The following is a 13,604-nucleotide window of genomic DNA, read 5'->3' as shown; positions in this document are numbered from 1 at the left end:
TATAAGCTGTCAAACTATCTATTTAGCCCATCCCAAAGGCAGTTGCATTTTCAAATGGACAGAATGTTTCCTAAGCAATATAAGGGTTGAATCCTGCAAGATGCTGAGGATTTAATTACTAATTTCAAAGAAAGCTGAGGACGCCAGGCCTAGGCCATCATATAAAAGAGGTAGGTCCACACTGCTGCCTTCAGCTGGGCATCTCACCTGACTGAAGGAATCCAGGCTGACTCCATTTTCAATGAGGAACTGGCGAATTTCCTGGACCAGCTCGGTTTCTCCCAGAGCGACCCTCACTGCCACGCTGTCTTTACTCTCCTGCAGGCAAGAACATCAGTTGACAACATGACAAAGCTCAAAGAGGGAAGAAAAAAGTCTGATCCAGGAAGATGCTGAGCACCTGCTGTTCCTGCTGCTCTCATATGCAGATGCAAAGGGAATTTGGCAGAGAGCTCGAATGTAAAATGCTCCAGCTCCTCTGAAGCTGCTGGGAATTTTGCTGTTGGAGTCAGGATGCTTCCTAAGGCAAAATGAAGTTTCCAGGAAGGACCTGAGCTTTAGAGTGCAAATTCCCAACAACTAGTTATGTAGAAATGCAAAATTCAGTCACAGAAAAGCAGAGTGAGCAGGGGAGCTGCGAGCATGACTTTGTCTTCCAGTAACAAAGGGACTGTTAGGCTCAGATCCCAGAGAGGCTACTGATCTCTCAGCCTGTCTGGTGCTCGTGGATACACAGAGGCTTTTGTTGCATGAAAAGACCAGGGCACAAGGAAACAGATAGGAAAATGATCTGCCATCACAGCTGATCAATAACCCAACTCACATGATCCAGCACTTGGCTTTTAGAAGCATTGTACTTCTGAGCAATGGCATCAGCCACGGCGTTTGTCCCCACAAACAACGTGTTCCAGTTGTGGGAGCTGGAAAGAGAAAAGAAGAGCCAGGTCACACAGTCCCTTTTTCCACTGGTGTCTCTCTATCCAATGGTCCCGGGAAAAAACAGCTCTGAATGCCACCCTTAGCAGCCAGGATGAAAGAAGGGTAGAAGATCCTTAGAGATGGGTCAGGATGAGGGAGGCACGACTGGAGAGGCAACAGAGATGCAGCAGTGCAGGTAGCTTTGCTCTTCTTCCCCAGAGGTTACTGGCCACAGCCCTGCAGGTACAGCTGGAAGTTCAGATGTTGGCTCAGAGGAACACACGTCTTTTTGAACTAGTTTCTTAAATGCACAAAGCCCTTGTGAGTAAGGCTGCATTCCTTCCCCTTCGAGTTTGAAAGCATCAACTACTTTCAAACTCATCTGTCACACAAAGATAGAGAGTTCCTACAAGTTTTATAAATACAGGTGGCCAAGCAAAGAAGAAAGACCCAACTGAACTGAAACCACTACCCTAAAGAATTACAGCATCAGACCAACTTTTATTAGACATCAGAGAAATGAAAACTCACACACAAAGACATCAAAAACCATGTTTCTCTCAACTCCTGCTGCTCACTGAACTACTAGAGCTACTGGGAGAGAGAAATCAAGTAGGTAAGAGATAAAGGAAACTGCTGCACAGCAAATGTTTTATTGACTTTAACAATCTGTACAGCCCCTGCCAAGACCCCACATGCATTTCTGCCACTTGGGAATTTGGCAGGTTGGGTTGTCTTGCTCCACTACAAGACACCTCTGTACCTGGCACTGTTGGCTTTGTCCTTGGCCTCTTTCTGCTTTTTGTAGGACGAAGACTCTTCTGCATCTGCATCTTCGATTTTTTCCTTTTTGATTGTGGACGGTAAAAGATGCATCATTCTACCCTAGAAGGAAGGAAGGAAGAAGAGGTCCAGAAGCTCTGAAATAATGCACAGAAGCTCATGAACTAAGCAGAGTGGAGGAAGTTTTCTGGCACTTTTCCTAGTCAAGCAGCCTAGGTGGAAGGAGGGAACCTTCCTTCCCGAAGGAGGCATTATTGCAAGTCAGAGCAGCCACACAAGGCAACAGACAGACTCAGATCTCCTTCCTCCACCTCTAGCTCAGACTTTGGTGCCTGCAAGGCTGTTCAAACCAGGCTGCTCTACCAAAAGCAACTACGCTCCCATACAGCAAGGCAGAAGAGACTCAACCTTTTCAGCAAAGCACAGAAACAAACACTTGGCCGCGTTACTAACAAGTATTCCCACCAGCTGCAGTCCAACAGCACAGGAAAACCATCAGTCATCGTACCTGGAACACTTGCCCATCCATTTCTGCGTAGGCCTTCACCGCGTGCTCGGGAAACATATAGGTGATGAAAGCAAATCCTTTGGGTTTCTTGGTCAGTCTGTCTATAGGGAAATGGATCTCCGAGAGGGGTCCTGCAAAAGGCAAGGCCTTTCTCCGAGAGATGTCCTCACAGAGCCATCCCACGATCTGAACTGGCACCTCCTGGCCAAAGCCAGGGAAAAGGAGAGCCAAGGAGAGTAGAGCAGCTCTGGATATCGCAGCGGGTGCGTGGCGAGCTGCCAGCCTGGGTGAGGAGCCGCTGGTTGCGGAACAACAGGGCAAGCCCAGCAAAAGCATTCCAAGTCCGGTTGGGCACCGTGTCACAGCTCGCAGGGCTTCGACACGCGACACAAACCAGGCAAGCTCTGAGCAGGCGTGTTCACCTTCAGTCAGGAATAAAGATTTCCACAATCTAACCCTCTCTTCCCCCTCAGGACACTCTAACGCCATGACAACCTTAAATTCGTTCAACTTTGAAGTAGAAAAGGGAAGCTACAAGCTTCTACCTGACATGCCAAACATGAACATGAATTTGAGGTGTACCTCAGAGATTCACCTCTTACCTATGCTATCTAGAAGTCTCCTGCGTGATCAGTATTTCATGCAGCAGCTGCTCTTGGTTATCTTCTCCTCCTCATCGTCCCACTAGGACTCAGAGCCTACGCTGACTGGCGAGAGCTTTTGCTGTTGCATCAGAGATGCAATGAGAGGGATGAGGGCAGATGCACACAGCAGCACATGCTGCGAGTGAAGGAGCACGGAGCCAGCACCAGTTTCAAAGCCAAGCAGCCACACACTACCACACCAGGCAGGAAAGAGATGGGAGTCAGACCATATCTGAGCGGTGAGGGACAACAGAGCTTTGTCCATTCACACCCAGCAAGAAAACCTCTGCGTGCACAAAGTCGTAGCCCTGCGAGTGCCAGTCCCACAGCAAATACTCACCATACTTGGAAAAGATCTTCTCCAAGTCGTCCTCAGTGCTAGTAAAGGGAAGATTCCTAACAAAGAGTCTCCCTGATTCTGCCAAGTCCTCTTCTTCCTCATCGTCCCTCTTCCTTCTTTGCCATGGCTGGTTGTCAGGTTTGGCTGCAGCAGTTTCTTTTGGGGTATTCCCACATCGGAATACTTCAATGCACCGTCCACCTAATCCACAAACACACACAGAAGCACACTGGTTGCTTTCCAAGGCCATGGGCAATCAATATCAACACGCAAAGAGCCCGGGCTTACAGCAGTGACACCAGCAATTACAAATTCCACAAGCTTTGAGAACTCTGCCTGATTGAAAGAAAAAAAAAGGGGGGGAGTGGGGTGGGAGCTGCAAGAGATCAGTGTTCATGAAACCCAGGATGACATTTGCTAGACAACTCCAGTCTCCAGCCTTGCTGCCTGTGCCAACCTAGTTCACAGGCTTCCAAGTAGATACTCCCATTCTGCATAGGATTTTTGCAAATACGATTCTAGTCGTTCAGCTGAGGACTAGGCCAAGAGCAGGTTTCACACACGGGCTTACAAACTCATTTCCATAAATCCCCTACACTATCCCAACCAGATTCAAACACTTTTATACCAAGAGCAAGATGCACTTGGAAGCACATGACAACAAGCGAGGGCCAAAGAGCAACACGCACTCGCCAATTCTACGCTGCTCCTGACATGGCACCTGGTTTATCCCGGAGCGGAGGAAACCACCCCCACCATCTGCCTGGGAAAAAACAAAAACAACGGGAGATACTTCCGCAGTGAGCACTTCAGCAGCTGAGCACTCTGCCATCGACATCAGCCAGAACAAGAAGGAACAAACAGCCCTTACCTATGTATTCTTTTTTTCGCTTCAAGGCCCTCTGCACTTCTGCTTCACTCTTCAAGTCAACAAAGATATAACCTTGGAGGAAGGAAAGGTTCAACTGAGCATCATGTGGGGGAACACACAACCACTAATTGGCTAATTAAGGGTGAATTGGACTTTCTTTAATATAGATTCCTATAGATAAAGCGTTCTGCTGCCATTGAAGTTTCAATCCAGCCTGAAAATGACCATGGCAGACTGGAAGGCTGCCTCTTAAAAGCTCATTCTCTACATGCAAACCAAAGCAGCCTGATTCAACAGCTGAAGCAGGCTTTCACGGGTGTCTCCAAGAGCAAATAAAAGGTGCATCTGTTGTCAGGCTATGAAAGGAAAACGTATAGCAAAGTTCCTTGCCAGCTCTGAGGACCTGCTCCACACACTTTCTGATGGGTATCTTCAGTAGACACAGCCTCTCAGGACACCCACCTCGGCTAAAGACTGCTCTGCTGCTGATATGCACAAGTCAGCAAAGTTTCTGGGTGCTGCTACAGCTATCCCAGAGGAAGAAACCTTTCCTTGGCATGGTTGGAGATGTTTAGGAAAGTTCTGGAGGCAGAAGGCTCCTGCTGCTGCTGCTAAGGGAGCACAGCCAACATTACTCTGCCCACGGCATCCTACGGACAGCAACTAGGGCAGGTGAGCTGCAAAGTCACAGAAAGGTCCGTAAGAATCGGGACACGAGCCAGCGACTTGGAACTGGCGATGAAAAGAGCAGAGGTGTGACTGAGAGGCCTTCTCACTCACAGATCCAACCTCCCTTCCACGTACACACATTACCTGTGTTCTTCCCCTGGGCGTTTTTTCCTATCCGGATTGCCACTGGCTTCAGAGGCAAGAAGAATTCACGAATCTTTTGCTGCAGGAAGAATTTTAATTTTTTAAGTAAGTTCTCAGGTACAGGACATAGCAGTTTTCAGACTCAGCTTTTTTATATACACTATAAAAACACTACGTGCGACGTAAGACATCTCTGCACAAAGCCAGTTCAAAAGCGTCCCCAACCACCCACAGAACCCTCAAAACAGCTCCATAAACGAAGACAGAAGCCTCTGCAAAGATCATGCTGAGTTACACACTGAAAACACCCTTAAGCCTCTGTTCCCAGCTTGGTAACAAAGCTTACCTCAGTGATGTTGAAGGGGGCACCACGAAGTTTCACTGTGTACGGTGTGCTGGCTTGCGCTGAGCTGCCTTGGTTCTGGACAGAAGGATGGGGAAGAAAAAAAAAAGAAAAAAAGAAAAGAGGCTGAGTGAAAAACCAGTAAAAGTCACAGCACAACAAGCTGGTCTTGTCCAACAAGCAGGAGGCTGAAGAGCGGGAGAGAATATCAAGAGATCCTCTCAACTACATCAGCCTGGGCAGGAGATGCCAGATGAGGGCGCAAGGTTTGGCTGGGACAGTCAAACTCAGTCGCCAAAAACTGAGTTCTGTCTGCAGGAAACACTGTTCTGCAGACACGGACACAGGAAAAACCAGAAAAGCCTCTGAAAAGGGCACCAGCAGCACTCGTCTGGAAGCCCTGCCTTGGCAGGGAGGAATTCAATCAGCACTGAGAGGAGATCCAGCCAACTTTAATGGCTTCCAGCCAGTGAGCCAAGAAAGCTGGTACCTGGGGGTCCCCCAGACTTCAGGCTTTCAGCTCGTCCCTGGAGTCCCTGACAGACACGTACCACCCCACAAAGCTCCTGCTTTAGATAAGACGAAAGCCTAATTCAGCCATACCTCTAGCGCGGATCCTTTTTTCTTTTTCTCCACCGGTGTCTCTCGCTGTGTTTGTTGGCCTTTTGGCTTCCCCCCTTTATCTCCGTGGGTGCCAATGGTTTCTGCAATGCCTGAATCCTCCTCACTCTCACTTTCCTCTTCCACCTCCTCGCTATCTGTGTCTTCCTCTGTACTGGACGAGGAGGAAGAATCCTCCACCACTTTAGATTTCAGGTAATCCATATCCGAGAGGTCTTTGCTGGTAGCTGCCTTCTTCCCTTCTTTCTGTGCTGTTGGAGAGGAGAGACCAGAGAGGTTTTGCACACAGATGTTGCTGCTCTCTCCCCAGCCAGGTAAAAGCTGAGAACAGACACAACCACAAGAACCACATTCCTCTTCACCCTCTTCCCAGGGAGGAGAGGCTTGAGAACAGTGCAATTTTATATCAGGAATTCCAGACTGACATGTCTGGATGACTATTTTTCAAAGCAACAACGTGTATATAAAAAAAAATTAGAAAGAAGCTTGAGGAACTCCAAGGCAGAGTATTTTCTCTATTTTAACTAAATACCTCAGACAGATCCCAGAGAAGGTTTTCAGTTGTTCAGTTGAGTTTTGCAGGGTAAAGGACAGAGGAAGCTGTTTCTCCAAAACACTCCTCCCCGTCAAAGATCAATTGATCATTTTAGTTACCCAAAGAGAGATGAGAAGCAGCAGGGAAATGCCATCCACTCCAAACAAACAGCATAAGGAAATACTACACAAGGAGGGAGGAAAGGCTCCAAAACCAGATTCATCACTGCTGCAGGGACACTGGAGACCAAGATCATAGAATCATAGAATTATAAGAACGGTTTGGGTTGGAAGGGACCTCAAAGATCATCTAGTTCCAACCCCCCTGCCATGGGCAGGGACACCCTCCACTACACCAGGTTGCCCAAAGCCTCATCCAACCTGGCCTTGAACACTGCCAGAGATGGGGCAGCCACAACTTCTCTGGGTAACCTGATCCAGTGTCTCACCACCCTCTGAGTGAAAAATTTCTTCCTTATATCTAATTGAAATCTCCCCTCTTTCAGTTTAAAGCCATTGCCCTTGTCCTATCACTACACGTCCTTGTCCAAAGCCCCTCTCCAGCCTTCCTGTAGGCCCCCTTTAGGTACTGGAAGGCTGCAGTAAGATCACCCCGGAGCCTTCTCTTCTCCAGGCTGAACAGCCCCAACTCTCTCAGCCTGTGTCCATAGCAGAGATGCTCCAGCCCTCCCATCATCTTCGTGGCCTCCTCTGGACCTACTCCAACAGCTCCATGTCCTTCTTGTGCTGGGGACTCCAGAGCTGAATGCAGTATTCCAGGTGGGGTCTCACGAGAGCAGAGTAGAGGGGCAGAATCACCTCCCTCGACCAGACTGGATGGATACCAGACTGCAGCCCGGATTCCTCAGTCTTCTAAGTTATCCCACTACTTCACCAGACACGGTTTTCCTTTCAGGATCCAAGATACTGAACTTTGTTTGTTCCCATCAACTCTGACACGGGCCAAGGACACACCAACGTTCCCAGAAATACGCAAAGGCAGACCGGACAATTTCACGGACATCAGCTACAGGTTACTGAATAAACAGAAACCACATCCAGCTCTGAAAATCCTGGAGATTAAAGGGGATGCTGGCTAGAAGAGCAGTTAAGGGAGCGATGCAAATGTTTGCCCTGTCACTCTTTCGCAGGCATTGACTTAAGGGCCCATGGAAAGCACAAACGCCACCCACTTAATACCAGAAGCTGCATTTCCCACATTTCCCCAAATTTGGGAAAAAGTCCATACATCCAAAGTGCACAGAATGAGTCTCACGTGTGAAAAACCACCTTCCTGATTACAGTGTCTCCATTGGGAGGCAGGATTCTGACTCAGGTCCTGTCAGCACACCTGCTCTCACGTTCACTGAGACAAAGAAAAGCAACGGGTGGGGTGACATTTCCTTTCCGTACCTTTAGTTTCCTCCTCATCTTCAGAGGGTTCATTCCCATCCTTCTCCTCCTCACTCAAGTCCTCAGACTCGTCTGAATCAAAGTTGAGATAATCAGCTGCTGGCTTGGATTTTCCCGCCTTGGGCTCCTCTGCCAAAGTGTCATTAGCCCAAGTGGCCACTTGAGACCGTTTCTGGTGAACCATTAAGAACTCCTGGAATGTCTTATCTTCTTCCAGCTGTTGAAAAAGAAACCAAGCAGACAAGCTGTGAAGACAGACACACTAGGAGAGCTAGTATAAAGTTTTAACTCAAAGACACCATCTCATGTCCAGCAATGCAAAAAAAAAATCCCCAAGAGGAGAGCCCACTTTACACTCACAAGGTGAGCACTTAACAGTGACTAATCTTCTCAAGATCTCTCAAGTCCTACTCTCTCTTTTTTGTAATTGCTGTTTAGAAACCATTTTAAATAAGAAAACAAAACATCAAAAAGAGAAAAAAAGTACAAGTTAAACGTGACAAAACTCACTCATAGTTAAAAAAACAGAATTGCTGAAACAGCGTTGGATGCTCTGGATGCAGTGCTCACACAGCAGCACCTAACAATTGAAAAATTGGTCCCAAATGTTACAATTGTGGTTTGTTGCAGTAAAACTGGACTGTCACGGAGCTGGTTAAATCATATACCTTGCCTGAATTAACAGCACTGGAAGCAGTACAGAAAAGTTATTAATCTCTTGCTCTTCATACAAGCAAGAACGCAGGGATTGCAACTCAACCTCAACTCACCTCCTTTAAGCTTTCCGTTGGATCTTTCTTCTTTTTATCCTAGGAAAAGAAACCATTTTTAGAAAGGCTTATTAGAAGCACAGCCAAGATCATTTCTCAGGTAATCTAACAGTACAGGGAACACAGATCCTAAGGCAGAAAATACCAGAACCAGGACTTCAACATCCACTGTCCCAGCGGCTCTGTCCCCTTCTCCACAAGCCAAGCTACCTCCCTCTCTGCCAAGTCACCAGCATCCATAAGAGCCTCGAGGGAAAAAACAAGACTCACTTTCTTCGTGCCTGCAGGAGCTGCACTTGACACTGGTCTCTCGGTCTGTTTCTCCAACTGTTTCTCTGAGGCAGAGGCGTTCCGAGAGTGCTTACTCCATGCCTTGGGTTTTGATGGGTCACCAAAAGACTTGCATAACTCAACCTGAAAACAATCAGATCTTTAATTAAACATACGTTCAGCACTCTGGTTCTGTAACTCCGGGAAAAGCCTCACCCAGGAACCCTTCTTCTAACACCAACAGGACGGAGGGGTGTGCACAGGAGAACAGGCAACCTCCTACAGATATTCGTTTGAAAAGCACAGGGCTCCATGTTCACACAGCACTGGGAACACTCTGTCGTGCTCATTTAAGCACAGCCAAGGAAGTTGTCTTGTTTATCACGAATCATCCTCTGCCCAGAACAGCAAGGTGAACGACTTCAAATGAAAAACGACCTCAGGTTCGAGAGTTCAGGTTATAACAGCTCAAAACTTGACACTGTTGTTCCAACCAGGCCTCGAATCGCTGCTGGTGCAGGAACACAGCCCATCTGAACCGATCTCAACCTGCCTGAGACTCCAGCAATGGGCCTGGCATCAGGCTTTGCTGCTCTGCTGCAGAGAGCTTAACCTCTACGCTGTCTCAGTCCCTGGCTGTTCACTCCTAAGACTACCAAAACCTCCAGTTACAAACTTTCCTAAGAATCAAAAGAAGATAATTTTGAAGATCAACTCACTGTGACTCTGGAGGTGTCTATGAAACTTCTGTTGAAATGGTTCAGTGCTGTTTGGGCTTCGTCTTCAGACTTGTAGCCAATGAAGCCAAATTTCCGGAACTTGCCATCCTTGGTGAACTTCAAACAGCAATCGGTCAGCGTGCCAAAAGCAGCGAACAGCTTCCGAAAGCGATCTTCCTTCATCTGGGAAACGGGGAAGGACAATTAGGAGGTAAATCAGAAACACAAGGAGAGATGCTTTGTGCCAAAAGCAAAACATTTGCTGCCAGAGGGCTTCCGAAGCGCTGTAGGAACCACACCGTATTCTGGCAACACTGATAAAAACCCCACACACATCACCCACCAATCTGCTTTATCTCCTCCATGAGCTCACTGTACGTACAGATCTGTCTGCCACGCACCCACAGCCAAAGGGTGCACCCAGCTCTCGGGGACCCCAGGGCCCCACAGCGCTCACCTGCCCCAATCACAGAATGGTTTGGGTTGGAAGGGACCTCAAAGATCATCTAGTTCCAACATCCCTGCCATGGGCAGGGACACCTTCCACTACACCAGGTTGCTCAAAGCCTCATCCAACCTGGCCTTGAACACTTCCAGGGATGGGGCAGCCACAGCTTCTCTGGGCAACCTGCTCCAGTGCCTCACCACCTTCAGGGTCAAGACTTTCTTCCTTAGATCTCATTGAAATCTGCCCTCTTTCAGTTTAAAGCCATTGCCCCTTGTCCTGTCACTACACACCCGTGTCCAAAGCCCCTCTCCAGCTTTCCTGTAGCCCCTTTAGGTGCTGGAAGACTGCTAGAAAGTCTCCCCAGAGCCTTCTCTTCTCCAGGCTGAACAGCCCCAACTCTCTCAGCCTGTCTCCAGAGCAGAGGTGCTCCAGCCCTCCGATCATCTTTGTTGCCTCCTCTGGACCTGCTCCAGCAGCTCCATGTCCTTCTGATGTTGGGGACCCCAGAGCTGAACGCAGCACTGCAGGGGGGGTCTCAGGAGAGGAGAGGGGCAGAATCCCTCCCTCGACCTGCTGCCCACGCTGCTTTGGACGCAGCCCGGGACACGGGTGGCTTTCTGGGCTCTAATCAAGCCCCGGTTGAACCCCTGGCACAGCGGGACCCCGCGGGGGACCTGGATGGCGGCAGAGCAGCACAGTGCGCGCCTGTTCCCAGCTCCCGGAGAAGGAGGGGAGGACAGCGGCCGCAACAACTACCACTCCCCCACCCTGGGGGGCTGCCTTTTCCCCCGGGCTCTCTTCCTGCTCCCCCCACCAACACACCTTCCTCCTCCTACCCCGAACCGCGGACCCTCTCTCCCAGAGAACCTCCCTGTCCCCACCACATCCAAGACCCCCCCTCCCCTCCCCGGGCCCGTCCGTGCCCAGGAGCCCGCGTCCCCCCGCCCCGGGCTGTCCCCTCAGGCCCATCTCTAGGCCCGGAAGGCCCCTCCGCCCCGCAGAGGCCTCAACCGCGCGGCGGGCTCACCCCGTTGGGGAGGTTCTTCACGATAAGCCGCGACATGGCGGCGACAGAAACCGACCGCCACGCCGCAAGGCCCCGCCGCGCTCAGCGCCGCACACGCCGTCCCGCGGGCGCCGCCATCTTCGCGCCGAGTCACGTGGGCGAAGGGGGCTCGCAACGCGCAGGCGCAAGAGGCGGGGCCCGGATCCTGGCAACGGCCCCCTAGCAACGGCCTTAGCAACGGGGGGCGGCTGCAGCGGAGGACCGCGGGGGGATAACGGGGAGCATCACTGGGGCAGGGGGCGGCAGGAGGGGCACGCAGCGGGGACGAGGGGCCCGGCCGCAGGCGGGGACATCCAGCAGCGCCTCCCCGGGGTGTGGGGGGGGGTCACAACCCCCCGGCTGACGCTGTCCCCTCCCCGTGAGAAGCGACCTCTCTGCCCACCCCCGGGTTTCTCCGGGCCGGGCGGCTGCAGCCCCCCTGCGCTGCTCGGCGGGGCCGGAGGAGGGAGCTCCGCGCCCGCCGCTGCCCGCTCCGCTCCCGGCGGCGGTTCCGCGCTGCGCGGCCCCGGGCCGGGCACGGCAGCGCCCGCGGGAGCAGAACTCCCGCGTTTAAGGCGGGAGGGAGCCGCAGCGTGCCCCGCCACCCCGCTCTGCCACCTAAAACCCGCGGAGGGAAGGCAGACAGGACCGAGAAACCGCTAACTAACTCCGCAGGCCAGCGGATGTTGTGTTACAGAAGTTCCCGTGGGCAGAAAGAGGCCAAAAATCATGGAAGAAATGTCCTTTGAGGGTTATTAAGCACTGAGGGTCCTCTCCTACCTGAACATCCATCGCTGCAGGGCGAGAATATTTTGGGGAAGTAAGTGGGACTGTTCTGATTCAAGCATCCTCTCTCCTCCCAGCCCTGCCTATCCCACACGAGGGACAGTGGTGTGGGCCTGGAATCTGACTTCACACCTTTATTCCCAGAGGAAGATGCTCAGGCCTCACTATTTTTTATCTCATTTTGGCTCCACATCTGATTTACCCCAAGGATGGGGACTGCCTCTGCCCAACTGAAGCCACCCTGCTACAGAGAGACACCCCACAAACAGCGTGGGCAGGGGCACCATCTCCTGATGCCACCACGTCCTAAGGAGAGCCAAGCTGATGGCCAGACTCAGCGTGTGGGACACAGGAGAGGGTGGGATGCTGGTGGGACTCTGCTCAAAGGGAAATTGCACAACACAAACCCCCTTACCCCACAGCCCCATCTGGGAGGCACGCAGGAGGAGATGCTCCTGCTCCCGTTCACCCAGCCCTTCAAAGGGGTCTCCACGAGATGTCACCAGGCACAGGCACCCAGCTCCCTCCCCCCTTGCCCTCTGCTCCTGCCTCGTCCTTGGCTGGGCTGTCAGGCCTGTCACTTAGGGTGAAGGCTGGCACTGACAGGGCCACACTCACACCGTCACCAACACATCCAGACCTTGCCCTTGTCACTCCTGTCCTCTCCAAGACACTTGCCCCCCTCTTCCCTCCCCATCTCCTCCTCACCTGCTGCTCGCGGCCGACGGCAGTGCCTGGCTCCTGCCCATGCTGGCCAGACACCACTGTCCCTTGCCTGCTTCTGCCTCCTGACCGGGCACTGCTGGGACAGAGATGCACCCTGGCTGTGCGGCAGCAGTTTCTCTCCTTCTAGCCTCTGCTGCAATTAGGGATGATTTTCCCCAGGTGAGAGCTTGGCCCCAGCCCTCAGCTGCTGAGGCTGTGTCCTCTGAGGGTGCTGGGACCAGAAAGAACCAGTTGTCCACTGAAGCTTGGGATGAGAGGAGGCTTAACTGAGCCAGGCTCTGGGCCAAGTACCCAGGCTGACTCTTGGTCCCAGCAAAGAAGGCTCAGTGTCCATGTGGAGACGTGGCTTTTGCAAAGTCCACGGAGATGCTCAGCTTTGCTGATCTCACTTTTTTGAAACAACATATTTTCGTTCTCCCCAGATGCAAAGATTCATACAGAAGCACAAGTTTTACAAGTGCTGTCTTTAGATTTCATTTCCTTTGTGGGTTCTGCTCCTCAAGGCGGGTCAAGATTTTGAGTTCATACATGTGAGAGTTGGAACAACATCCTTTTTCTGGAAAACTGGAGATTTTTAGGTCATTAGAGAGGTAAGAGAGTTGGTCCTTCAGTGGGATGGTTCTGCTGCACCATGGAAGGTCCTTCCCCAAGGTAGGCTCACTTCTGATCTCAGCCCTAGGCAGAGGAAGAGGGAAACTGAGGCTCTGTCTTGAGAAGGCTCAGAGAAGGTTTGGGAAAGCAGCTCCCAGTGCTTGAATACCTGTCCCTGAAGGTCATCCTGAACCCTTCTACTTCTGGTAACCAGCGCGTGTAGGGCATAGACTGGGCATTGTCCAGCGCGGATGGTTCACTAGGTGCGGGTTGCACAGCCTGTGCTCCAAAGCAGAGACTGGGGAAGAGACAGAATAAATTGATTTTTGTTTAGTTTTGTTTTTCTCCATGGAAGTTACTGTCTTTGATGATGTCAGTGTGAGATACTCCTGTCCAAACTGTCCCTGCAGCAGTGCAGGACCTGCTCCTGGTGGGGTGTCCCCAGCAGCGGGTGGGATGGA

The 13,604-nt window shown here is 51.3% G+C and overlaps 1 protein-coding gene across 1 annotated transcript in view; it reads right to left on the bottom strand.

Annotated features, from left to right (window-relative positions):
* Positions 1–11,058, bottom strand: part of RBM19 (RNA binding motif protein 19) — a 72,494-nt gene extending 61,436 nt beyond the window's left edge. Inside the window, exons 1-14 of the mRNA XM_086623360.1 lie at positions 11,023–11,058; positions 9,548–9,730; positions 8,829–8,972; positions 8,559–8,597; positions 7,789–8,005; positions 5,824–6,092; positions 5,224–5,298; positions 4,878–4,956; positions 4,065–4,136; positions 3,194–3,394; positions 2,210–2,340; positions 1,682–1,803; positions 824–920; positions 208–318 (exon numbers count right to left, since the gene is read on the bottom strand). Coding sequence (XP_086479486.1) covers positions 208–318; positions 824–920; positions 1,682–1,803; positions 2,210–2,340; positions 3,194–3,394; positions 4,065–4,136; positions 4,878–4,956; positions 5,224–5,298; positions 5,824–6,092; positions 7,789–8,005; positions 8,559–8,597; positions 8,829–8,972; positions 9,548–9,730; positions 11,023–11,058 — 1,776 coding nt within the window. The remainder of the gene's footprint in view (positions 1–207; positions 319–823; positions 921–1,681; positions 1,804–2,209; positions 2,341–3,193; positions 3,395–4,064; positions 4,137–4,877; positions 4,957–5,223; positions 5,299–5,823; positions 6,093–7,788; positions 8,006–8,558; positions 8,598–8,828; positions 8,973–9,547; positions 9,731–11,022) is intronic.
* Positions 11,059–13,604: the final 2,546 nt, after the last annotated feature.

This window comes from Tauraco erythrolophus, chromosome 19, assembly GCF_009769465.1.
Source record: "Tauraco erythrolophus isolate bTauEry1 chromosome 19, bTauEry1.pri, whole genome shotgun sequence".
Lineage (NCBI taxonomy): Eukaryota > Metazoa > Chordata > Aves > Musophagiformes > Musophagidae > Tauraco > Tauraco erythrolophus.
Note: the sequence above shows the minus strand (reverse complement) of the source record. Positions and strands in the feature narration are given on the sequence as shown.